This window comes from Lynx canadensis, chromosome A3 (genome assembly GCF_007474595.2).
Source record: "Lynx canadensis isolate LIC74 chromosome A3, mLynCan4.pri.v2, whole genome shotgun sequence".
Lineage (NCBI taxonomy): Eukaryota > Metazoa > Chordata > Mammalia > Carnivora > Felidae > Lynx > Lynx canadensis.
In genome coordinates, this window is record NC_044305.1 from 68,592,134 (window position 1) to 68,619,433 (window position 27,300).

General features: G+C 36.7%; 1 protein-coding gene across 1 annotated transcript in view; it reads right to left on the minus strand.

Moving 5' to 3' along the window:
• LOC115511232 (neurexin-1-like) overlaps positions 1-27,300 on the minus strand; it is a 699,173-nt gene that overhangs the window by 107,553 nt on the left and 564,320 nt on the right. Inside the window, 2 exon segments of the mRNA XM_030311788.1 lie at positions 23,395-23,414; positions 24,744-25,021. Of these exon segments, the coding sequence (XP_030167648.1) occupies positions 23,395-23,414; positions 24,744-25,021 (298 nt within the window).

Here is a 27,300-nt window from a genome sequence, read left to right on the forward strand (position 1 = left end):
CTTTTAACTCAATGAGGATAAAAAGAATGAACAAATATCATTTTTTTCAATTCTTTTGTTGTCAGAGGCTAATTGCTTGCTCCTCCATATACCTAACTGTGTACTTAGAAAATATCAATGCACAAAGGAAAAGCAATGCAATTTGTCTCATCCAAATGCATCATATAAAATGACCAAGTGCTATTAAGTGCTAGAAATGTGTCTCAAAAGACTCTTCATGTCTGCATTTTGGGGTTGTTTGGAAGTTCAACCCTTTTAGTGAGAAGTATTGAAAGATAAATCTAGTTCCCAGCCCTTAATTCACCACTTACAGATGAAGCATTCTTACTGGAGAGCATGTCTCCTGGTCTTGCTAGTTCCTGAAGAATGTCTCTGGCCTCCCTTACCAACATACTATCTCTAATAAAATGAAAGGCACAATTGCCCCCTACTCAATTCTAAAAAGAGTGAATATATCATCCTTTTTAACAGATAGGATTTGTTAAAAAGAATTCAATATGGGACCTCAAAAAGATAATATCTTCCATTCAATTTGAAAATTGCTTTTGGAGAATAATAAAAATGATAGATATGCTATTTCACTGTGACTACTCAGCCATTCTTATTAGGAAGAGTATGATTTCTAAATACGCTTAAAGTCGGAGGATATGTGCCAGAGAGGAAAGGCACCTTTGTACATTTGTAATGAATATTCTCTTGTCCATTGTCTACATAACTCACAACAATTAAGATTTTCTTTGGCTCTCCTGGAAGGTGGGAAATTTGACCTGAAACATTCTGTATTGTGATACTACTAGAATTAATTAAGTGACAGTACTTAAGATTGATTGGAGACAAGAAGATCAGTTGGGAGATTGGCTTGTCAATGTTCAAAGTAAAGAAATAGTGTGATGGTAGGAAGAATGGAAAGGAAATTCAATTTTAGAGATTTTACAAAGGAAGTATGGTTAGATCATCAGGGTTGAATTTGCAGACTTTGGTAATGTATATTAAGCTTCCAATTTGGGAGCACAAGTCTATTCCAAGTTCTGAGTATTCTATGGACTGAATTGTGCCCACCCAAAGTTGATATGTTAAAATTCGAATTGCCTTTGTGTGGACTATATTTGGAGACAGGGCCTTTAGGAAATAAGTACAATTAAATATAATAAAGGTAGGTAGGGCCTGGCCTAATATGATTGGTGATTTCATAAAAAGAAGACAGAGAGATCTCTCCCTCCCCATGTACATGCACCTAAGGCCAAAGGAGGACAGTAAGAAGGCCATTGGGAAGAAACCAGAACCAGAAACCAGAAACCAAATCATCCAGCACCTCAATCTTGGGCTTCTCAGCCTCTGGAACCATAAGATAATAAATATCTGTTGTTTAAGCCATTCAGTCTGTGGCATTTTATTATAGCAACTAGAGCAGACTAATAATACAGAGTAGAAATCACAAATTTTTACTGAAATCTTGTCACACTATTTTTATAGAATTGCTGAGTTCTTTCCAAATTAATATATTTTTGCCTTCATGTAAAAGTATTTGTTACTACAGTAGTGCCTAACTTCAACAGATACAACTTTAACGTGACTTCACTAAAGGGGTGATGGGTGTTAAGGAGGGCACTTGTGACGGGCACTGGGTGTTATATTTAAGTGCTGAATCACTAAATTCTAGTCCTGAAACTAATATTACACCATATGTTAACTAACTGGAACTTAAATCAAAACTTGAAATGAAAAAGAAATAAAAATAAAGTGACTTCAGACTTTTCTAACTGGATTACATGGATCAAGTTCAGATCTCTGAAACATTCAAATTGACTGTAAACTGTTCTTTTTACATATGGTTTCCTCGGCAGATAGTTTGTTTTACTGCATACTAAAAAAGGATTACAGACCCAAAATTTAATTCAGGGTGGCACAGACACTGTGTAGAGCTATCAGGAAGGTTCTATGAATTCATGTTTGAGGCATTCAGTCAGAAATAAATGATTCAGTGAAAATATCATCTAAATTGAACTTTTTAAATGAACCGTTGATAGTACAAGTCTGTCATAGAAGGCCTTTCATATGGTTGTTTTTTCATGAAGTCACTACCTAGTTTCCTTTTCTAATATTATTCCCTATAGCATTTGCCATTATCTAATAGATGATATAGTTTGCTTACGCATTTTTTCATGTTTTCTCTACTCACTGATATTTAAGTACCACAAGAGCAGAGTTTTTAATCATTCACTCCCATTTCTACACTGTGTAGAACAGTACCTTTCCCTCTAGTAGGTGTTTCACAAATATTTACTTAGCAAATGAATGATATGTCAATATTTGAATATGTTTACATGTATTGTTCATAACCCTATAGATGTGTGTCTTAACTGTTTCCATCACATTCCCTTTTCTATCTAAAACTGTATTTTCTGTGTGGATTTATCTGAATATCACTACTCTAAAGTCCACTTGGACAATTTATTGTAGCCTAATAAATGGGTAGATTTTAGCAGACGTGACTGGCCTGCATTAGAATGTAAGTCAAAACTAGAATTCATTATTTTAAATTGCAAATAAAAGCTTGGTTCCATTTGTCTTAAATAGAGTTGAAGTCATATGCCTTTCTTATATGTTGTTCCTCCATTTCATCACACAAAAATGAGGATATGTGATGCTTAATGAGAACATTTTATTGACTTCACATCTCAAGAAGAAATAAAAGTCAATGTAACTAGGTTATCCGCAATAAGAGATGCTACACATGGGGAAGCTAAATCAAAAGTTTGGATGATTTCCAAAACACATCTCTTTAGCTTTGTGAAATTTTCCTTGGTATCTGCATTTGAATATCAGTGTTTCTACTATTCTAGAAGTTTAAACCACTTGAATCAAGATATCGTATTGTCTGAGTCAGCTTTGGTGACTATAACAAAATCCCACAGACTGGGCAGTTTATAAACAACAAAACTTTATTTCTCAAAGTTCTGGAAGTTAGAAGTCCAAGACTAGAGTGCCAACATGGCTGAGCTCTGGTGAGAGCCCTCTTTCAGGATGTAGACTGCTGTCTTCTTGGAGTATCCTCACATGGTGAAGAGAAAGAGGAAACAAGCTCTCTTGTAACTCCTGTGTGGGCACTGATCCCATTCATGGGTGCTCCACCTTCATGACCTCATCTAATCCTAAGTGACTCTTAAAGGCTCCACTTCCTAAAACCATCACTTTGGGGGTAGGGTTTCAACATATGCATTTTGGGGATAAATATGTTCAGTCCATAACATATTTTATAATTCTAACTACCTGGATTTCTCTTCCCACATAAAATAGATTTCACACTCTCTACCCGCTTTATGAAGAATATTGTTCCTTTTTGTTTATTAAGGTGTTTATGTATTGAGAAAAAAAAATCCAACTGTTGACTTCTGCCAGATGTCTAGGCAGATTTTATAGGAATGTCAAGGTGAATTAAAAGCAAAATTCTGGGGATACATTGTAATCCAAATAATATTCTTATTCTCAGAGGGGAAAGCAACGACCTTCCTTTAAGTTTTGTCATCGTTTTCATCTATGGCTTGATGAGAAAACTTAGTAAAAAAGGAAAACTATGACAGCTGCAAAGCATATACTAAGAGAAAAATAACCTAAAATATAAAATAGAAGAAAATGTGAAGGTGTGGGTTTATGTGTAAAGGAAGCAAAGAAACAGTGGCTATGATAAGCCTAAGCTTATTTAATCAAGAACATGAAAGATATAAATATACATCTCAAAATAGATTCATGTACTTTGTAGTACAGTGCTCTTTGAATAACGTGATCTTTGACCATCAAAGTTTGCTGATGAATACCTCTAGGGAAGAAAGGGGAGAAAGCTAATTACAGGACTTAAACAGTATCTACTGTCAGCTGAACAAATGAGCTATTCTGATACTGCATGAGCCTAGGAAAGTATGGATAACACAATCTTTGTTTAGGAGACTATCTTCAGAGGAAAATGGGTAGAACAGAAATAACCAGTATTTGAATTGTTAACCAAATTGTTCAGGTTTTGGGGCGGCTTGGTGGCTTGGTCAGTTGGGCTTATGACTTCAGCCCATGATCTCACAGCTTGTGAGGGTCATGATCTCACAGCTTGTGAGGGTGAGCCCCATGTCAGGCTTGTGCTGACAGCCTGGAGCCTGCAGCCTGCTTCAGATTCTGTGTCTCCCTCTCTCTCTGCCCCTCTCCTGCTCACTCTCTGTCTCTCTCTCCTTCAAAAATAAATAAACATTAAAAACAAATTTTAAAAAATGTTCAGATTTTTAACAAAACTGTATACACATTTGTTTGTGACTTTTTAGCTATAGAAAAAAATCATGTGACAGGATGATTTTATCACTTGGTAGGCTGGTGCATAAATATTAATACAGGTCAAAGTCTGTAAGTTGTAATCAATTACAAATGGCCCCAATTTTTGCAGTTCCACTCCCTAAATCTGGACTGACCTTGTGCCTTGCTTTATGAATGCAGCAGAAGCAAGGTTATGCAAGCTCTGAGTCTGGGCCTCTAGCGGCTTTGCCCAGTCCCACTCTCACTCACAGAATTCTGTGTCAGGCTGGCTTTCTAGAGGATGAGACACATGTGGAACATTGATAAGCTGTTCCAACAGAGCCATCTGAGATCAAGCTGTTCCAAATGAGTCATCTGAGTCCCTAGTCAGCCTGGTGGGTGATCATCAACATATGAACCACACCAGCTGAGATCACCCCAGATTAGAAAAACCATCCAGCTAAGCCTAGTCCAAATTGCACAACTAGAGGATTGTGAGCTAAGTTTTAGAGTAGTTTGTATCACAGCAAAAACTTATTGATACACAAAGTAGGTTGAAGCACTTGAAAAGAGGGTAATTTTAATTCAACATAATTAGATAAATAGGGTATCTTTCTCTGAGTAGAGATGAACAATTAACTTTGAAATGATAAACAAAAATATAGGTGATGATAACTATATAAGACTAGGAAGCATCAGGAGTAGTTAGGTTTGAATGTAATGTTTCTTTTCTTTGTTTTTTATTATGATGGTCTCTGAGATCCTTTTTAGAGAAGCAAGCAATAATCTTGCTTCAATTACCATCAGAATTAATGTGTGAATGTGTCTGAGGTCAAAATTTTAAAAGATGGAATGTTGGAATACAACTAATGAAAATTCTCTTCTTCCAATACTACTCTAATATCTGTGTCATATTTCTGTTCCTTACTCTCCGGAACAAATTGAATTGGGATACCAAGACTAAACTATACCTGGCTTTTCATTTTGGCTTTTCTTCACTGATGAATAGAGGGTTATGAAGTCAGAAATATAAGACCATTTCCTTCTAAGATTTCATTAAAGATAAGATATTAGAGAGATTGAAGGCTATTTTGCTAGCTTACCACATCATCTACTTCCAACCATCAGAAATGAAGGACAATAAAATAATGCAAAAGAACTCAGGCCTTATCAACCACAGAGTCATTTAGAATTTTTGTGATTGCTCTTTGAGTGTAAATGATTATTGCTAAACTTTGTCAAACTGGGAAGATTAAAAGATTCATTGGGGTTGCATAAGTACAATACCATAAATACTCAAGCAAGCAGAAACTGCATAAGCATGTTAAGCTGAGAGAAGAAAAACGAGGAAGCTCAAAATCCAGAAATGATTAAGAACCACATAGTGTTTTTTTTTTTTTTTTCATATTTCAAGACCTGTTAAGAGTTAAAAAAAAAGATTAACTGTGGGTAGAGGAAGACTTCCCATGTGTCATTTGAATTGGAAAAGAAGTTACTTCCAATGCCAAGAGCATTCTTTTCTGCATAGTGACTAAAGGCAGGACTCATCTTAAATTCCTCCAGTAATCATAGGAATCCTAATGTCCAGTTCAACCTGAGGGAGAAAATAGATGCTTTTGTGTCTTTTCCCTCTGAGGTCCCACAAAAATAAAAGCCAGAAGAACAAAAGTGGGCTGTAAACTCTTTAACAGTATAGAGAAAAAGTATGCAGCCAGCAAAATCAAGAGATTTCCAAAGAGGTTTCTAGTAAAATACTAGAAGCGAATGAAAGAGGGTTAATGAGTTAAATAAGCAGAAAAAGGCACAGCTTAGAATATGCTGCAGAGAGATACAGGGGATAAAAAGTCAGTGAGAGCCAATCTGGAGATGATCTAGGAGACTGGAAGAAAATATACATAAAAGTCACACCAGTTGGCATTCCTCTATTCTGTGACATTGTGGAGGCCCCTAAGAAGGTTCCCTGAGAGCCTCAGCTCCTGCCCCTCATGCCCTTATGGAATTTCTTCCCCTTGGGTGTGGGCCAAAGTAACAGCAGCCATGATGGAATGTCACTTCCAAGGTTAGATTATAAAGAGTCTGTAGCTCCCATGCTAAATGAGCTCTCCCAATTCTTGCTTGTGCTCTCTCTCCTTCTCTCAGATCACTTGCCCTGGAGAAGTGAGTTGCTAACATTCCTGAGGCAGCACTGTGCCTATATGCGAGAAAACAAGGTCCGTGCATAGCCACATGATGAACTTTTAAGTGGACTTAAAAGTGGATTCCCCAGGCACCTGGATGGCTCAGTTAGTTAAGGGTCTGAACTTGTCTCAGGTCATGATCTCCTGCTTCGTGGGTTTGAGCTCTGCATCAGGCTCTGCACTGACAGAGTGAAGCCTGCTTGGGATTCTCTCTCTCTCTCCCTCTCTCTCTCTCTCAAAAATAAATAAACATTTTTTTAAGTGGATTCCCACTCTCCTGCAGTCAAAGACTCAAATAAGACTGCAGGCTTGGTCAACAGTTAAGACTCCAGCTTTATCAGAAACCTCAAGCCAAAGGCACCAAGATGAGCTTTACACAGATTCACCTAACCCACAAAAACTGTGAGAGAATAAATGCTTATTATTTTAAGCTGCTAAGTATGGGGATAACTTATTATACAGGAATATATTATTAATATAACCACCTAAAATATAGAACAAAATAGTTTTTTACCCCAAAGCAAAAACAAACTAACAAATGAAAATCCAGGCCATTCTCTTGAAAGCAAAGAAATGGTCCAAAGAAACTTGGGGTGCCTGGGTGGCTCAGTTGGTTGGGTGGTCGACTTTGGCTCAGGTCATGATCTTGCGGGTCTGTGAGTTTGAGCCCGGCATTGGGCTCCATGCTGACAGCCCGGAGCCTGGAGCCTGCTTTGACTTCTGTGTCTCCTTCTCTCTCTGCCCCTTCCCCATTCGCAATCTATCTCTCTCTGTCTTTCAAAAATGAATAAATGTAAAAAAAATTTAAAAATTAAGAAATGTGAAACTCTTACTATGGATGTTCTCTTCATTCTGGCGTTAGGATATCTGTTCCGTGTCTTTCCAAAGAAAAGTCTGTTACTTACACACTCTGCCCAGTCTCAACCTAAGTAGGATCTCTTTGTCACATTCTAGAACATCCAACGCAGACTAGTGCTCAAGAACTGAAAGCCCAGTTAGGAGATCTCAAGTAGGGGAGAGGGAAAGGGAGGTTTGATAGAACTGAAAGTATGATTAAAAGTGAAAATTTGGGGGCGCCTGGGTGGCTCAGTCGGTTGAGTGTCCGACTTCGGCTCAGGTCACAACCTCGCGGTCCGTGAGTTCGAGCCCCACGTCGGGCTCTGGGCTGATGGCTCAGAGCCTGGAGCCTGCTTCCGATTCTGTGTCTCCCTCTCTCTCTGCCCCTCCCCTGTTCATGCTCTGTCTCTCTCTTGTCTCAAAAATAAATAAATGTTAAAAAAAAATTAAAAGTGAAAATTTAAAGTGATGAAATCACAAAGGCAAGGAAAACAATGAGAGGGAAAAAAATGTTGAGGAACTCCTAGAAAAACAAAACTCTGGAAGATCAGTTCAAACATGAAACAAAATAATATGCTCCAACTTTCAGCAATTTATAAGATGGAAAGTAATCCATTTGACCTTGATCCTGGGAAAATTCCCCCTTGAACAATCCAGGAAATACAATATTAGACTCACAAGGGAAGAAATGTCATATTAACACATAACTGAGACTGGCATCTAATGATATTTATGTAGTAATGGTAATCTAAATGTTCTTTATTGCTTTTCCACTTCAGATGCCTCATAGATAAAGTATGGAAGATTTGGTTGTGGTTGCCAAACAGAATGTTAAGGTTAACATGCCTGGAAATACTATGAGATGGTGAGATGTGCAAAAGTAAAGGGAAACTAGAGGAATACGATGTCTTCATCTTACTAATGTGGACACTCAAAAGATACTGTCATAAACAAAATAAGATACAGAGATGTACATGCACTACTCAAAGTAAAACAAATAACTACAGTGTGTGTATGTGTATATATGTGTGTGTGCATATATATGTGTGTATTTATGTATATAAATGTATATAATGTATATAAATCTATATATAATGTATATAAATCTATATCTAAATCTATCTATCTATCCACCTATTTCAGAGAAGAAGAAAAGGAAAAGGAAGGGATTAAAGCCAGGAGGCAATCTTCAATTTTCATACTGGGAATTGTACAAATATTTATAAGAGGGATAAATAAACAAATGGAAGTATATTATTTAGAGATGTGAAACTAATTACTGAAAGAATTATGAAAAGATATCACCTCTGAGGAATAAGACTGGAGGTGGAGAGGAGATGGATGGGGGATTGTTGCTCTTTATACATACCATCTTCTAAATCATATTGATTTGTTTTCATGTGCTTATATTACCTTAACGAAAATAATTTACCAATTATCCCCACTTATTTTGCATACATACAACAAAGCATAAAAGTGAATTTTGCCAGCATCCTTCTATTAGCCTCCAAAAGTGTAAAAGAGCAGGTTATAATTAATGTTATTATTTGCAATTTGAGGTACCACCCATTTAAATATATTGTAGTTTCAAATAACCCACACAGCAGGAATAAACTCCTTTGACATTTCCTAGGCTTTGTCTAGATCTGTCAGTCATCAGGAATTCACTCCACTCCCCAAACTTCATTTAAGTCTTTGTGTCCAATTAGTGTTATGCCAGCAGGCTCTAATCTTTTCTTTTACTTATCTAGTTCTTTGTACTTGGTTCTCATTTTAAATTGCTTATGAAAATATCACAGTTTTACAAGCTTAAATTAGGCAATGACTATCTCTTCAATATACTATACATATGGCCCTCGATTTATGATTTTTTGACCTTATGATGTTGCAAACGCGATATGCATTCAGTAGAAACTGTACTTCGAATTTTGATCTTTTCTTGGGGTGGTGATATGTGGTAGTATACTATCTCATGATGCTGGGGCAATGAGCCACAGCTCCCAACTGGCCACATGATCGTGAGGGTTAACAACCCATACATTCTGTACCCATACAACCATTCTTCTTTACACTTTCAGTATAGTATTCAATAAATTACATGCAAAAACAATGCTTTATTATAAAGTAGGCTTTGTGCTAGATAAGTCTGACCAACTCTAGGCTAATGTAAGTGTTCTGAGCACTTTAAGGTAAGCTAAACTAAGCTATTATGTTTGATAGGTTAGGTGTTCAAAAGTAAAGGGACACTAGACAAATACAATTAAGGACATTTTCATCTTAGGATGGGTCTGTCAGGGCATCCTGACAATTCTACCTGGTTTCCAACATAGTTAAGTATCAAGCCTATGCCAAGTTTTCCTTGAAATATTGTCCAGGGTCTCTGACGCAAACTAGGTCTGTAATGGGTCTCATCAGACTTCCTTATTGTTCTCCAAATATTTTCACCTATTTATTACTCATTAAAGTTGGCTACAGATACCAAAAGTCAGGCAAACTACTTGGAAGTGTGAATTCCTGGCTCTTGACAATGGTGCAACAACTCGCACAATACTGAGATGTTAGCAACGTGACTCTTGCTTACCATAGGCAACAGTGGGAGAGGTCACACTTCTGCGCAAACAATAAGGGGTGCTTTGCTGTACAGAAATTGAAAACAATAAATCTAACTAAAAGTTAGCCTGCTTTTGTCATTACAATGTGTCAGCAACTCTAAACTACGTGAGTAATGAATATTCCTCGAAAGAGGGGAGCGTTAGCACTGCCCCTCTTTCACCTAGTTAAAACATAATATTCTAGAAATGATACTCCACTAATCCCTGGAAAGTGGCTTTACACCTGTTAATCTGTAACCTGATTGTACTGTTTTACACAGCTTGTTCCTTTCCATCTGAGGAACAATTACTGGAGCTTCCTTTCTGGACTTATGTGATTGTCAACACTACAAACTGAAACAAGAATTATGCCTCCTATAAATCACACCCATACCTTTCTCTTAAATAAGTATGCATAAAATTAAAAAAAAAACCAACAACCAGAATTTAAATTTTTTTTAAGGTTTATTTATTTTTGAGAGACAGAGCGAGAGTGGGGGGCAGAGAGGGGCAGAGAGGGAGGGAGACACAGAATTTGAAACAGGCTCTGGGCTCCAAACCCAATGCAGGGCTTGAACTCACAAACCATGAGATCATGACCTGAGCCAAAGTCGGCCACCCAACTGACTGAGCCACCCAGGTAAAACCAGCATTTTAAAAACTCTCTTTACTTTGTGGATGAAGGAAACAATTTCTTTTATTCCCTTCTTATGTGTCCTATCTTTATTCTCTACAAATATTGATCAGTCCAGGAAAATTTAAGACTAGGCAACACACAGTATTTATCTCAGTAGAATATGAACTCTGTGTTGTTCATTAATTTATTTATTCAAAAACTGTTTACTAAGTGCCCACTTTGAACCAAGCAGTGAGTGAGGTGCTAAGTATGCACAGATTAATAAACCACAGATCTTGACTTGAAGGTACTTGTCCAAAAGCTAACTAAAGTAAAGGTTATAGGCTCTGATAGGTAGATTACCTATCTATCTATTTATTTGAATGTGTGATAATCTCTCTCTCCAAAGTACTATGTAAACATGAAATGCATTCTGCTTAGTGTTTTTTGGAAAAGCTTCAAGTAAAATGCAAGGTCTGAAATCATGTACCATTTAGATTAGTACACCTTCAGAACTTCACAGATTTAGAGTCCATTCTAATAAGAGCACAGGTATAGTTGTAGTACAGGAAAGGAGTTAATAGGAATAGTGCTGTTGGGGGAAGGGGCAACGTATGCAAAGGCTGAAAGCAGGAAGTTGCACGTTGTCTTTAGAGAAGTTGAATTTTGTGTTGGCTTATTATTGTTAGCATACCAATGGCAAATTTCAGACTAGGTGCTTTATACATGTTGTTGTTCTTTTTCTCCTTTTCTGAATAAAGTTCTCAAATAATATACAATGGAAAGCCACACCAACAAGAGTATATAAGACGAGGCAATTAAAGTGGGACAACTTCAGTCATAAATGTAATTGAACCAATATCTGTAATGACAATGAAAATTCTTGGTTTGGACAGTAGCAAGCCATCAGTTCATAACAGAACAGGAGGGTCATGTGGCTGCTCTGTGATGGCTTGTTTTCCATTGTGTTATGATGGATTGCCATGTTGACTCTGTCTAGAATTATTACTAATGGCCAGTTAATGCTGTTCATGGAAAAGTTGGGTTCAGGAATGTCACCACAAAATGTGAAAGAATCTTGGTGAGTCATTTTCATTTCCGAAATATGGGCATTAGAACCAGAGAAATTTCCTTTAATGGAATATAGACATTTTCAATTTTCTTCTAGAAGAAATTGATATTCCTTTTGGATCCATGAGCACAAGTATCTACACTATTCTGTAGCTGTGCACACAAAGCTTTCGATAAATATTCAGGGATAGGTGCTTTAGAAATAAACTTGGAGGTATAGAAAACATGAAAATAAATTTCCCTCAAGTGTTCCAAGGCCAAAGTTTTATTGATGAATTCTAAAAGCTGAGCTATATTTAGTGCAGATCTCATAATAGCTAGGATAACATGATAGAGCAGATAGAGACTTCTCATGTGGTTAGCCTGCCAGGCTTGGAGATTTGGTAGTAGAATATATTTGTTACCTAGACAGCGTTGGCCAAATTCAGGCTCATTTCTCTTACTTGAAATTCAGGTCATCACGTGTGAATTTGCAATGCCTAAAATAGGGTGTAGTGTTTGGAAGGAAGAAAGGAAAAAAGAAGAGGTAGGGAAGAAGGAAAAAGAGTGGTGGTGGCAGAGTGGTGACAAGGGTATTAAGCAAGGAAATATGTGCCAGATGCTACACCAAGACCTGGCTTATGCAAGTGTGAAATTGATACTCCCAAAGAATCTGTCAAGATAAACATGATTTTCAAGTTTCTGTTATTATTGGTTCATATTTTATTCTAACACTGATACTTGGACATGTCACAGATAGTATTGGGGCTTCCTCAACCCAGTATTTATGCCATGTAAAGGTGAAGATGATTCAGCTTCCTTTATGTCTCTTAGGGGAGTCTCCAGATCGTGCTTGACTGGGAAAATCCTAAAAGAGGACAAAAATGGGCTGGGGCTACCATCTACCCTATCAAATCTACAGACTGGATGATAACATCTATTTTAGAAGAGGAATGTGAGAGGGGCACCTAGGTGGCTCAGTGGGTTAAGCGTCCGACTTCGGCTCGGGTCATGATCTCGCGGTCCGTGGGTTGAAGCCCTGTGGCCCTGTGTTGGGCTCTGTGCTGACAGCTCAGAACCTGGAGCCTGTTTCCAATTCTGTGTCTCCCTCTTTCTCTGACCCTCCCCTGTTCATGCTCTCTCTCTGTCTCAAAAATAAATAAATGTTAAAAAAAAAAAAAAAAAAGAAGAGGAATGTGAGTAATTCCAGAATCAGGGTAGTGTCTAGCACACTGCCAACACTCAGGACACGTGAAATAATACAAGCGTGTTGCTTCAATATGCTCATTATTAAAAAGGAACTAAAATATCTTTCCTCCTCTAAATTCGTTTCTGAGTTTCAGTTGTGTTGGTGATGCTGTCAATAATAGACTATGCATCTGTGATGTACGAAAGTTTTGATAGTGATGATTTAGGGTACTTGATAATTTATGCGTGGATTCACTGATAATCTAAATATGTGAGAAATGCTTCTAGTTCTAAAACCTAAATCACTAGGTACCTTCATGATATAATTACCCCCACCTTTCATAATATAATACTTTAAAAAGTGCATTTTAGGGGTGCCTACGTGGCTCCGTCAGTTAAGTGTCCAACTTTTGATTTCAGCTCAGCTCATGAGCTCACAGTTAGTGAGTTCGAGCCCCACTTCAGGCTCTGTGCTGACAGTGCAGAGCCTGCTTGTGATTTTCTGTCTCCTTCTCTGCCCCTCCTCTGCTTGCTCTCTCTCTATCTCGAAAAATAAGTAAGCTAAAAAAAATAAAAAGTGCATTTTATATGTTAGGTACACAAAAGATATTTGCTAATTTGTAATTTTAAGTAAAATCACTGTGGACTTATAGGGAACATATATATATATATATACACACATACTATGGTCAAGAAATATATACACATATATAAGCATACACCGCCATGATTTATTTTGTTTAATTATCATTTAGAATGCTTACTGTGGTCAATATTGGTGTTATCTACTAGAGATCTTCTATAAAGAGAATAGTGGTGATGAGAATACAGTGAAATCTGTTTAGTAAGTACTGAATTAAGACAGATAAATTAGCTAACCCTTCTCTTGAGGTTCCAGCCTAATGATGTTAATATATTTTTTTACTGTTGGGTAAACTTCCAGTGATGCCAACAGATAGGAAAATCTAATATTGGTTCTAGAAGTCATCGTAGAGATTTAAATTTAATCTTGACCTTAGTTTATTGAACAAAGCTTACTGTTTTATATGTACCATGAAAGAAAAAAAGCAAGCACCATTAACACACATACACATACACATACATACACACACAATTATCCTTTGTTTTTTTTTTTTAATGCTTAGAGGATTTTCTCTCTCCTTCCGCTCAATGAAAATTATTACTACATATAAAAGAGGAATAAATCGACAGGTATAATACAACATACCCACGTATATGAAAATCAGTCCACATAATAAAATGGCACAAATTCTTTGCAATACTGATTAAAACTAAGACAAGAAAATAAGGCTATATTCTTGCTATTTTGACATTAAGGAATTATTTAATAAAAATATATTCTTTTGCCCTATAACTGAGACTAAAAATATTAAAGGAGGTGACAGTATCACCAGCCCTTTCTGAGAAAATACCCACTAAAATCATTGCCACATCTGAAGCCTTAGATACAAAGTCTTGTCATTCTATTTCTCCAGTGCTAATAAAGATTATATCAAAAGAGATTATATCAACAATCCCAAACCTAGTTTAGTCTAATTCACAGCTGGAAGTGCTTGATGTATTTCATATCCCAGTTGAAAAAGGAGTGTATCATGAATTTTTAAGCTCCTTAATCAAAACATGTCATCAAGGACAGCTACAGAAATCACATTTGCAAGATTCAGTATCATACTATGAATTAGCTTCTGTTTGGGAACGGCTAGGAAATAGGTACAAGAAATTTCTGGACTGTTCAGCCAACAGGAGTTTGAGGTCACCGTTAGTTTTGTTGGTGGTGCTGGGATGTTGAGTAAAGCAGTGCAGCATATGGAGATCAGAGGACAGTCTCTCACTGCGGACTGTACAGCTTTCATGGACCTCTGTCACTAGCTGCCAGTGACAACTCTCCCCTGCCCTCCCCCCACATGCTCTAGCGGATGGTGCTGCCTCCCTATGGAGAACACCTCACTCAAGAGACTTCCACTCTGTACACACCACACAGTTGATGCTTTTATTTACAAACATCAATTCAGAGTTATTTCTTTTTTCTGTCATTTTTTTCTTATCAGAGCTATTTCTTCAAAGGCAGAGAAAATACCTTTATAGGTAGGAAAGATGCTTTAACCTATACTTTGTACCTGAAGAATGCTTTCCACACAAAACTTCCAAGTGTGTAATGGTCACATGTGTGAGACTATATATTTCTTTATATTTTAGGATGAACCATAGAAATTTTCATTGTTTTGATAATAAAAAATTGTGAAGTAGCAATCATAGTTCATACAGTACATTGACTCATTTGATCCTCACAATAAGTTTGTGAAGCCATAATACCCATTTTGTAGATGAGAAACAGGTATTATGCAGGCTAAATAACTTGCCCAGGGTCCCACAGCCAGCCTGTGGCCAAAGTAAGGCTACGATTTAGGTAGGCATTCTGGCTTCCAAAGTTATGCTCTTGAGCACTATGCAATACTGCCCCCTACAGCCAATGCTGGTGTTGCCTCTTCAGACTGTGTCACTTTCCAGTATGCGGGATCAGACTGGGAGAGACTGGGCAGAGTATGAAGGAGAGAAGTAAGAAGGTGAAGAAAGGAAAGGGCTTTCCATGCCAAGGTGTAGGGGAGCTGACAATACTGAGTCTGTCTTTAGCCCTCCGTCTTGTTCAAGTCAGCTCACTCACTCCTCTGGGGCCATATGATCCGGGATCTCTTGGAAATTAACTTGCACACCTAACAAATGCCTGCCAAGGCCAGAATAGGGGAAGGCTTGCTCTGGCCCTCCATAAATTTGTTAAAAATAACATGATCTCTCCCCTCCCTCATGCACAGGTGGTGCCACAGATCTAATTAGATGTTAGGTGTCAACTGGGTGCATGCAAGTCTCTTGAGGCACATGCAAACCCTTTGATCTCACTACAAGGCCCTTCTGCATATCCTCTCAGACTTTGTGGAGAATAGCTGCACAGCAGGATCATTCTCCAACAGATCCCTCCTATCAGTAAATCACCCTGAAAAGAACTCTGTGTAAACTGTATGGAGCGGCCTGCTTTGTTTTTCAGTCATAAAATGTCAAAATGCCTTCTCAGTTTGGGAGATACTTTAACTGTCTCTCTCCCACCTTCCAACATGAGGACACAGAGGTGTGAAATGGCAAGACCTCTAGAGGTCACTGTGAGTACTTAATCAGAAGGTCAGAATAAAGATAAACCCTCTAAAGAGGCAAACAGGAGGTTGGCTGTGAAGGTTGCATTCTGATCATCATCCCAAGGAAGCTGCCTTTTATCCTAAATATCTGGTTGTATTAAAGAAGGGAATGTCATGAGTGCATTTCAATTTTCAAAACAGCAAACTAACTCTTGTGTGGAGATGACACTGAACTTGTTAAGAATCTGAGAAAGAGGGGCGCTTGGGTGGCTCACTTAAGTATTCGACTCTTGATTTTGGCTCAGGTCATAATCTCACTTTCTGTTAGATTGAGCCCCACGTTGGGCTCTGCGCTGACAGTATGGAGCCTGCTTGGGATTCTCTCTCTCTCTGCCCCTCTCTGCTCTCTTTCAAAGTAAATAAATAAGCTTTTAAATAAAAGAGTATAAGAAGACAAGAAGTAATAAGATTTTGAACACAGGCCATATTTAAAAGCAAAGGACAAGATCACCTTAAAATACTCTGAAAGGAAACTGGCTGCGTAGTCTTGGGTAAGTTATGTAGTTTCTCAACTTTCTCATGTGTAGAATACCAATAATAATACTAAGACATCTCCTTTTCATACACCTATATACCCCAGAATTTGCTTACACTCTGATTTAATTAACAAGGCTCTTACTAGTCTCGCATCCATAGGACCACACACAGCAAGTATGAACAATTTCCTCCCGTTCTGACCTTGGATGGTCCCATTCTTGTACAACCTTTGGGCCAGAGCCTGCTCCCTTGGGCCTGACCAGGCCCCTGGGGGTACAGTGATGCTTCACTGTGACTCTGCGTGAGATAGGGGGTGGTGATAAAAAGGATTGGGGTTTACTTTATAGGTAGCATGAGCCAGACCTCCTTACTGATGAGTCTGGGGCCTGGTGCACCCAAGTATTTCTCACCCCAGGACTCCTCTGACAGCCTATGGAACTCCCAAGACCCTGAGAGATGGGGTTCCCTCTGGGAAGAACGGTCTTGGCAGCAGTGCCTGGGGCTGACTCTACCATCCTCTGAACTGCCTGGATGTTCAGCCCCTCTCTGCCCATCCTTTCTGTGATCCTCCATGAGGATCTGCACTTACTGCCTCCACATACCTGAAGCCACAATGCATACCTGGAGCTTTCTAAATACACTTTGTTTGGCTTCCAGGGAGTCCCCCACCGCACTCTCTCCCCTCTCTTGTTCGCTCTCCCTCTCACTCTCCTTCTGTCCCTCTCTTCCTCTCTTCCTCCCACCTGCACCAGGTCTTGGTCCTAGCCCATGGATGTCCCTCTTTAAAACAAAAAAAGAAAGAAAAGTTTAATCTCCGTGTCACTTTTGTTCTGGTTTCCTAAAACACCAGCTAGTTGCCACTAGCACTATCCACCTAGGGTATGAGACTGCTGGATCTAAAAATAAGTCTGAATTTTAACATGCCAATGTTCTCTTACAATCAATGCCTATATCAGTAATAATCTATACAGGTCTATTCAATAAGGACTGCCATTTAATGTGCATGCCCCTCCCTAATACAAGCATCCCCTCTCCGCTGCTTTTGTCCCACAGCATTTAACATCCCATGTGTGATATTTGTTCTAATGTTTATGCCCATCTTTAAGTAAAATGTAAGCTTTATGGGGCACCTGGGTGGCTCAGTCAGTTAAGCATCCGACTTTGGCTCAGGTCATGATCTCACAGCTTGTGAATTCAAGCCCCACGTCGGGCTCTGTGCTGACAGCTCAGAGCCTGGAGTCTACTTCAGATTCTGTCTCCGTCTCTCTCTCTGCCCTTCCACCACTCACTCTGTCTCTCTGTCTCTGTCTCTGTCTCTCTCAAAAATAAGTAAAAATATTAAAAATTTAAAAAATAATTAAATAAAATGTAAGCTTTGTGCAGAAAAGTTTAATTTTGTTCAATGCTATATTTCCAGTGACTAGAACATTGCCTGGTATATATACAGTAAGTGCTCAGCAAGTGAATGGATGGATGGATGGACAGATGGAGGGATGGATGGACAGATGGGTGGGTGGCTGGGTGGATGGATGGATGGATGGATGGGTAGATGGATTTATTTATCTACATCTAGCTATTTCTGAAGATATCTCAAAACCAAGGTTGCATCCACCAATAGGACATCTTTTTAACCAGTAAAATCTCCATATCCTAAAGAAAATGCACTAAGCAAAAGAATTTTCTTAAAACATACTCTTTAAGGGGCGCCTGGGTGGCGCAGTCGGTTAAGCGTCCGACTTCAGCCAGGTCACGATCTCGCGGTCTGTGAGTTCGAGCCCCGCGTCGGGCTCTGTGCTGACGGCTCAGAGCCTGGAGCCTGTTTCCGATTCTGTGTCTCCCTCTCTCTCTGCCCCTCCCCCGTTCATGCTCTGTCTCTCTCTGTCCCAAAAATAAATAAACGTTGAAAAAAAAAAAATTAAAAAAAAAAAAAAAAAAAAAAAAAAAAAAACATACTCTTTAAAATGTATATACCCTGGCACTTTTGCTTACCAGCAATGATGGAGAAAAGTACCTAAGTAGCAGTTGCCTCCCTACATTTAAAATTACAATGACTTATACTTCTCTTACTCGGCACCATTAGTTTCAGGAGAATACTCCTTTGTATATAATTTTACATCTACATGCGAGTGTTTTTCTTTCCACTATGCACTAAAATTTGCTGTAAAAATGTACATTAATTTAAGTGAATTCAGCAGAATGACTGGACTAGCAAAAGTAAAATTAATTATTCATGTCACCAGTATTTTAAAATGCAGAGTGGTTATCAGGAACACACATAATTATAAGTAATGCAATTATTTTTTATAATGAAGCCACAGCTGAGGTTAATTAATATTTTTAATAAAAAATAAAATTTTGTTCTTTGAAGTTACAAAATGTATTTTGTTAGGTTTAAATATTTTTCATGGAAATGTGTGTGTACTCTGCTTACATTTTTCAAACAAATAGTATTAATTTTTTATGAGCATCTCCAATGCTGCCAGGAAGCAACAGCAGTGTCCAATATATTCAAATACTCTTTTCTTGCTTGAACACTAATTGGGTTTCTTTTCAGAACATTCCATCGGAATCAAACCCTGTCAAATCAGTAGGACACTGCATATGTGAAATATATATGTTTCTGACAACCTATCAATGCTTTTAAATCCTAAACAGTTCTTTTTCTTGAGTGGGTTTGTTATGTCCACTCTGAAAAAAAGCCTAACTGGAACCACAGAATTGCTCCAATATATTTCACTCATATTTACTGATCCTGCCCTACTCTATAATTTCTTACTAGGAGTTGCAAGCTATAGTCCCTCCAGTCAAAAATCAGAATCTCTCAAAGCCTCGTTTTCTTTCCTTTCTCAAGGTTTTTTGAAATAAGATAAAAAGAAGATGAAAAAGGTTATGGACTCTTAAAACCAGGTACGGATACCAGAGTCAGTTGCTCCTCTGAATGTAAAAGATGAGGCTTTGCTATTTATTATTCTTATGAAGTATGATTTTTTTGCAAAGATAGATTTTATATATCCTGTAAGAGGAGAATGCAATATACAGACCAAAATGGAATGCTTGTGAAACTCAAAAAGGGATACTGTTAATAATTACAGTGGTATACCAGATGTACACAGGAACTATACAGTCCTCCCCAGATGCACAGCCACCCTGTGTAAAAGTTAATGGTGAAATCTATGCTTTGTTAATCATCAGAAGACGTAATTAAGGGGTGCCTGGGTGGCTCAGTCGGTTGACCGTCCAACTTCAGCTCAAGTCATGATCTCCCAGTCCATGGGTTCGAGCCCTGCATCAGGCTCTGTGCTGACAGCTCAGAGGCTGGAGCCTGCTTTGGATTCTGTGTCTCCCTCTCTCTCTGCCCCTCCCCTGTTCATGCTCTGTCTCTCTCTGTCTCAAAAATAAATAAACATTACATTTTTTTTTAAAAAAGAGCAATTAAGAGTATCATCACTAGTATCACTGAAATTTTAGAGCTGAATACAATTCAAGAGATTCTTAGTTAACCTACTTAGAGAGGTAGTAAAGCCAGAGTGTAGCCATGGTAACCAAACTGCCCAAGCTACACAGCAAGGTAGGTGGTTGTGTTGAAAGTGGAATCCAGGTCTCATGATTTGCCGTGTTCTTTCCATTCTCCTATATCCCCTCTAAGTAAAAGGCATTTCTATGGATCCATATTCACTACAGTGTGTATACAGCTTGTAAAATAGTCTTGAAGAAAAGAACGAATAGACTGCAAAATGTGATACAAAGATTAGAACAGAATAAATGTCACAATTTTGATCTCAAAATGAATAGCAGTTTCACGTTCTTTTCTTTAAGGACTGCATTCAAAGGGAACGAATATTGCCCTTTGCATGCTGGCTTACTTTTACTCATTTACATAAAGCTACATATACGTCTTAAGACATTGCCACATTATTCAGAAAAGGAAACACTTAGAAGCCAAAAATCTTGCATGACAATCCTTGTCCTAATCCCAAGAAGCTCCCAGCATCCTGAGAAATTTTACTAGCAATTATTTGCAAATATTTGCTTTCTGAGAGTAGCCTTATAGAAAGCGTCTTTATTATTATTATTTTTTTAATATGAAATTTATTGTCAAATTGGTTTCCATACAACACCCAGTGCTCCTCCCAACAGGTGCCCTCCTCAGTGCCCATCACCCACCTTTTTTTTTTAAGATAAGCAGGACTTACAGAAACATTTAGATATTAATTTTGTGAACTTTATGTAGTGCACATAAAAAAGTACTATTATTATATTCACATTTTTTTAAAATGCCACTTAATCAAAAAGGGTTGGTAAATGTCCTCATTATTTCATGATATGAATCATGTCTTTCTAAAGTAAACATCAGTTTCAAATTTGATCATCACTCAGAGGAAAAACTTTTTTTAAAAGCATATTTACTTCTAAGTAGGAAAGTAAACAGGATCCTATTGGATGACATTTTGATGAGTACTATTTTATAAAAATTCTCTGACTCTGTAAAAAATGAAAATACATTTCTTCCCTACTACTTGCCCTGCAGGATGGCTGAATAAACCTCATCTCATCTATTTGAAGTGAATCCAATTTAATTTTTCTTGACCAAAAATCTGTTTCCATAGTTCTAAAACATGCAATCACCCCAAGGTACATTGCCATTGTAGCTTAAGTGGCTCAGTGTTATCACTGAAGAAAATATACTTTGATTGAGAAAACAGTCTGGTATGGCTTTTGAAAAATAAAATGACCCTTCTTGGTATACAATTTAGTAAGGCAGTTGATAAAAGCAGGCAGATATGGCCACTATGGACAGGATCTAAAGGAAGATGCTTCATCCAATTTACAAAAATGAGTCAAAGGTTATAGTCCAGGAATTAGCATTATAAATCACTCTCTTATTATTTAAACTTCTAGGGCTTTGACAATTCTAGTGAACAGTTTAAATTCTACATATAACAGTGATCTCTTCTTAATTGAAAGGCAATTGAAAAATCAATTATGAGGTAAAGAAAATTTGCAACAAATTACTGTGTTACTTAACAGTATATAATTTCCTTTCTTCCTTAGTAGTTTTTTTCCCCATATGCACACCGTATTACCTGAAATCACATAGGTATCATTATAAAAGCTAATTTTAAAACCTATTGGTACAACCTAAAAACACTGCTGCAAAATTGAATATTTGTAGCATATTAATCTAAATTATTTAATTGCAGTTATTGGTCTGCTAAAAATCTAAAGATTTAAAATATCTATTTTTTAATGAACCTAGTAATCTTTTATTTAAGTCAATACCTCCTCAAATGAACCAAATAATCACTAATTGATTAGATCATTTACTTCTATAAACCACTGCTATCTTTAAACATGTAATAGTTTATAATAAAAGAAACATTTCATTGGAAATTAATGGGTAGTTAAGTGTTTTCCTTTTACATTAATTAATACTATAAAATGCATAACTTTTTATTTCCCTATTTCTAGGTATTTAGCTTGCAAATGCAATAGCTATTTTACATGTTTTCTTAAAAAACAGAATTTCTTAATAAAAACTAGTCACTAATTGATAAAATACATTTTAGAAAAGGCTGGTAAGTCTTTTCTTATTTTGGGATACATCGAGTTTACCTAGGAATTCAGGCATCAGTAATTTCTTTAATGATGAAATAAGACTACAAAGAAAAATCTCTGATACTTTTTTCCAACTCTGGTTATCCTAGAATGTCCTCTTATGAATTACTTTATATAAAAGAAACAGTCTAAAGGTCGCATTGTATTTCATTTTCCTATATCAAATTCACCTTACTAACTTGTTTCTTGGGTTTTTTTTTTAATGTTTATTTATTTATTTTGAGAGTGAGAGTGTGTGTACACATGAGCGGGGGAGGGGCAGAGAGGAGGAGACATGCAGAGACAATCTGAAGCAGGCTCCAGGCTGTCAAATCTGTGAGATCATGACCCAAGCTGAAGTCAAGAGGTGGATGCTTAACTGAGCCACTTAGGTGCCCCAATAATTTGCTTATTGTTAAATAAATCATAAACCAACAATCACAATAACAAATCATTAATGAAGCATCAGTAAAGCATAACAAATGGAGCTGCTGGATATGTATAAATCTGTGTAAAGTTCTAAAGTCGTAAGTCTTTTCAAGGGAATAAGTGTTATTATTAACAATCTTACAAACCTAAACAAGATAGAGAAAATCAACAGAAAGATTATAATGTGAGCACACATTCTTACTGAAATGGATATTCCCTAAGGACAGGGGTTTCTGTTCATTGTTGTTCATGTCCCCCCTAGTGCCTAGGACAGTGTATGGCACATGGAGAATGATCAATAAATATATATTGATGAATACCCTGTGTGACAGCTCATTGTACTTTGTGGTCAAATGCAAATAAAAAATAAAAGGACAGATAGAGAGACGAGACAGACAGAGAGAAAGTGCATATTGGCACATAATGTGCAATACTACCTTTATGAATTTACAGAATTTATAAAGCTTTTATTATCTCTCTTCTCCTAATATATTTTCTCTCTTTCTATCCTGTTCTTCTTGCTCCTTCTACTGAAAGTAAAAATCAGAATCTATTTTCTTCTTTCCCCGGTAAACATATGTTAATTAGGAGACAGCGTGCTGATATGAACAGAATTCACTTTCTTCTACTCTCTTTCCAAATTTGACACTTAAGTGTATCTCAAACACGTGAAATAAAAGAAATGTAAAAATAATTGTTGTCATTCTTGTTTCTTTAGAACGAAGTTTTCTATAAAAGTTAGGATCATGTATTTAGAAAAGCTTTATATGGCATCTACAAGAGACACACATTCGCTATTAAAAACAAAACAGAAGGAAACAATTTAGGCCAAGTAGACACACAATTCTGAAAGAAATAACAACAGAATATACACAAACACTATAAATGTCAATAGGGATCTAGTAGCATTTAATAGCATTTTAGTAATATTCTTACAGCACTCTCTGAGGCACGTAGATTTCTTTTCCTTAGTCTTCACTGATGTAATGCCAGTGGCTGATGCACAGTAGGCAATCACTAAGTATACCTTGATTGCATTAAGTTGTAAACGTTTAGCATTTAAAACTCTATTTTTCAAAAACTTTAGACATGAGACATAGGTTCATTGAAGTGGATTCTAGGTAAGGGCAGCTAACCACATATAATACAAAGTATGTTAGCCTAAGACAGTTTTTAAGTACCATATTTTGGGTCTTTGTCTTCAGATAAACTAACAGTGCATTTTTCTCATAGACAGTGTGGGGATCAAGGGCAGGTACAGTGATTATTCTGAATTAGAGTTACCTAAGGAACACCCAGCGCAAGAACACTAGGATGCCCCTTTGTCTTCAGAAAGCAGAAAATAAATCTTCCATACGAAAGGTGTCCTCTCTGTACCAGGAAGTAAAGAGACATCCATATCACCAGACATTGGGAATACAGAGCCAAGAAGGCTATATAAACAAACCTTGTTACTTTTACTAATTTATTACCCCAGTCCAAATCCCTTTAGAATTCCTTACTAATTGAAGCTCCCAAACTTAAGGGTTTCTTTTTTGCCCTGTAAATTTCTTACAGGTTTATGTTCCTTTGGCTAAAAAAGTATAAAAGCTGCCTGCCTTAGTCATTTATTTGGGTCTCAATTTTATTATTGAGACTGTGTACAAATAATTAAAGGGTTTTTTTTCCTCCTATGAATCTGCTTCATGTCAATTTCATTTTTTAGACCAGTCAGAAGAAACTTGAAGGGAAGGATAAAAATTTACCATGTCAACAACAGTGAAAGGGTAGCCTTATTATTCATCATGAGAACCAGAAGGCTATCAATTCAAAATTTTGACACTTTAAAATATAATAGAAGTTTTGTATATGATTTCTCTTCAAATTTGCTTTATTTTATTTTGATGATGTCCTGAGCCTGAACAAACAAGGTCCTTCAAGTACTTCACTAATTTACTTGTTTATTTAACTTAAAAAGTGAAAACCCTGTGCAATTAGCAGACAATCCCTTCAGCTTGGGCTAGACCAAAGTTATTAATCAAGACTACCAGCTAGTAGCTAACAAACCAACACAAAGCAGTTTACAATAATCAACAAATCTCAGATTAAAAGCCTATACACATTTCACATTCAAACTGAGTACACTATGCTAAGCAAGACTGAAAGACAGCCAAAGCACCCAAGGTCAGAAACAATCCCATTTTCGAAAAGACACCTATGCAGAAAAGCCTACTTTCATAACCAAAGTTCCCAGACAAAGGAATGAAATCCACGTACTCACCTGGCTAATGGGTTCTTTTGTAGGGGGCTTTCCTCTTCTGGCTGTGCTAGTAGCTAGGGTTGTGGTGGTCTCCATAATTGATGTGGACATCTCTGACTGCATGGCAGTGGCTGTCGACTCAGTTGTCATTGAGGAAGGCACTTCACCAACAAGTCTCACATTTCCCACTATGGCGATGTTGGCATCATTTTCGGCTGCCATATTCAGAACTTTCAAGCCATTGTAGTAAAGCCCAGAGAGCTGGCCCTGGAAGGGCTGGCCCTGCTCTTTCCCGCCAATTATTATGGTTGCTTGGCTATTGAAGATTGTGAGCTGACGCCCTGTAAAAATAATATTACATACATGCAAAAATGTTGATTGTGAACTCTACATTCTACAAAGGATGATAAAACAGATCTTTCATGGGGTGGATAATGAGAGCAATAAACTATAAGAGAGGCATTTGACTCATAATTCATTGCTTATAAATGAGGTGTCCATGAAATGCATAATCATTGGCAAATACTTGTAAATTCTCAACTTATCATAAATGTAGTGTTTTTGCTAAAAGACCAATCAAAGATACATATTATAAATCAGTTTTTAGTGGATCCCTTTTCCCTTTTACATCAAGATCTTATACTGTTGGTCTCTTAAGTCTAAATTGTCAAATTAAAAAAAAATGTGAGATAGCTAATGTTTCAAGTATTTGTCATTCTAAAATTAACACTGGCATAAACTAATCTAAAGCAGCTAAATCTAATTTTAAATTTATGATAAAAATTTCATAGTTCATGTAATGGCCACATGTATCTATACACTAGTCTTCGAAAATGTTTATTTTTTGAAGATATAGTCCATTGTTATTTGAATTATTCTATTTTTCCGGCAATCACACTGAAAAGAAATGCATGGTTTACACTAAGCATGTCAGAGACAAAAAAAAAAAATCCAAAAATATTTTTCTGATTGGCTTTCAGCAAGTCTATTAAAACAAAACAAAATGAAAAAAAAAATAGCTTCAGATGTAAAAAGCGGCTTCAGGAATGATACACAAACCGATGGAGAAATCATGGCACATTTCCATCAAACAGCAATCCTCAGCAACAGTACCAATATCATCAAATTGAGTATCCGGTTTTAGCAGATTGCTCTCTGCTCATAAAAAGCATGCACACAACTTTAAGTTCAGTTTTAATTAGGGCTTGTTCTCAAATGCTCTTAGAAGGTTGCAAACGTTAAAGGGACTTCATTTTGACTGGCAATCCATATTGCCCACTATTTAAGATGCCTAGAGTTTAAACCAAGAGTTTTTTTGTTTTGGTTTTGTTTTTTGTTTTGTTTTTTTTTTTCAGGACCATAATAAAATATCAGAACTACATATATTTTAGTTAATAATTTAGAGGCTGGAACATGTAATATAATCTATGAATGATTTATCATTTTGGGTTAATTCTTGCTGTGAGTACCTTCATAGATTGAGTTAGTGGATTATATTTAACAGTCCCTTTAACCTTAAGTTAACAGGGTAAGATTATTAAACAGCTGGTACGTCTAAAAATGTATAGAAATTATTATACAAGGTATGCAAATATTACTATCTACATTTTACTGTTTTAAATTTGTTTTTAATTTAGTTTTACGGAAAATTTATTTTTTATGTTTATTAGTGTTACAATGAAGTACTACTTGGTTATGTTCAAATTATTTTTTTATTTGAAGTTTTAATCAATGTTTTTTACCTTTGTCGAGTAGCCATTCATCAACTACTCGACCAAGTCGATATGGAATTCGCTGTCTAGCAATCGCCAGGCGCTCGTTATCATTGTTTCCTTTAAAGTTTAAAGAGACATTTCATTGGTTAAAATCTGTAAGGTCAAAGGTTAAAAGTTAATACTTAAAGCTTGAGCTATACAGTTGCCACATGATTTTTTGAAATTTGGAATTTTAAAAAGTTCTACCTAGAACATTTCATGTTTCAGACTTGTCATTCATTCATTTATTTTATTTTAGCAAACAAAATTATTCCTATGTTAATTGAAAATTAGAAATCTGCATTTGAGCTAGGTTATTGAACTTATGTTATAGACAGACCCGAACAACCAATTTAAACAGCATATAATAGCTTTACAAAAAAATGACCATTGATCTCAGGGTTTTGTCTTTTTGATGTTTCTTATTAACTAGTTAAACATGTTCAGGTGAAACAGGTTTAAGTTTTCAAAATACATTCAACCTCTTATTCCAGATTAGAAATTTATGAACACCAAACTTAATACCATCTTTGGCACACTGATGAATCTAAAATAGGCCTAGAATACTTTATGTCCTATTCAGAAAATAGAAATTCTTATTCATCTCATTTAAGGAAACCACAAAGTCTGAATAGTTTTTGTATATTCCACACAAATTGATTTATCAATCACTTGGACATCACAAGGGAATACATCTTGCATCATCCAAATTTGTTATTATAGGAAAAGGCTTTGACAAAAGTGACTTCATTTGAGTGTCCTTCAGTTCCACTTAAAGCTTAACATGCTGAAGTGTATAACATTTGAAAAAAAAATGTTTTTTTTTATTCTCAAGTATCTGCTTTTATTAAACTATTCTAAAGGCA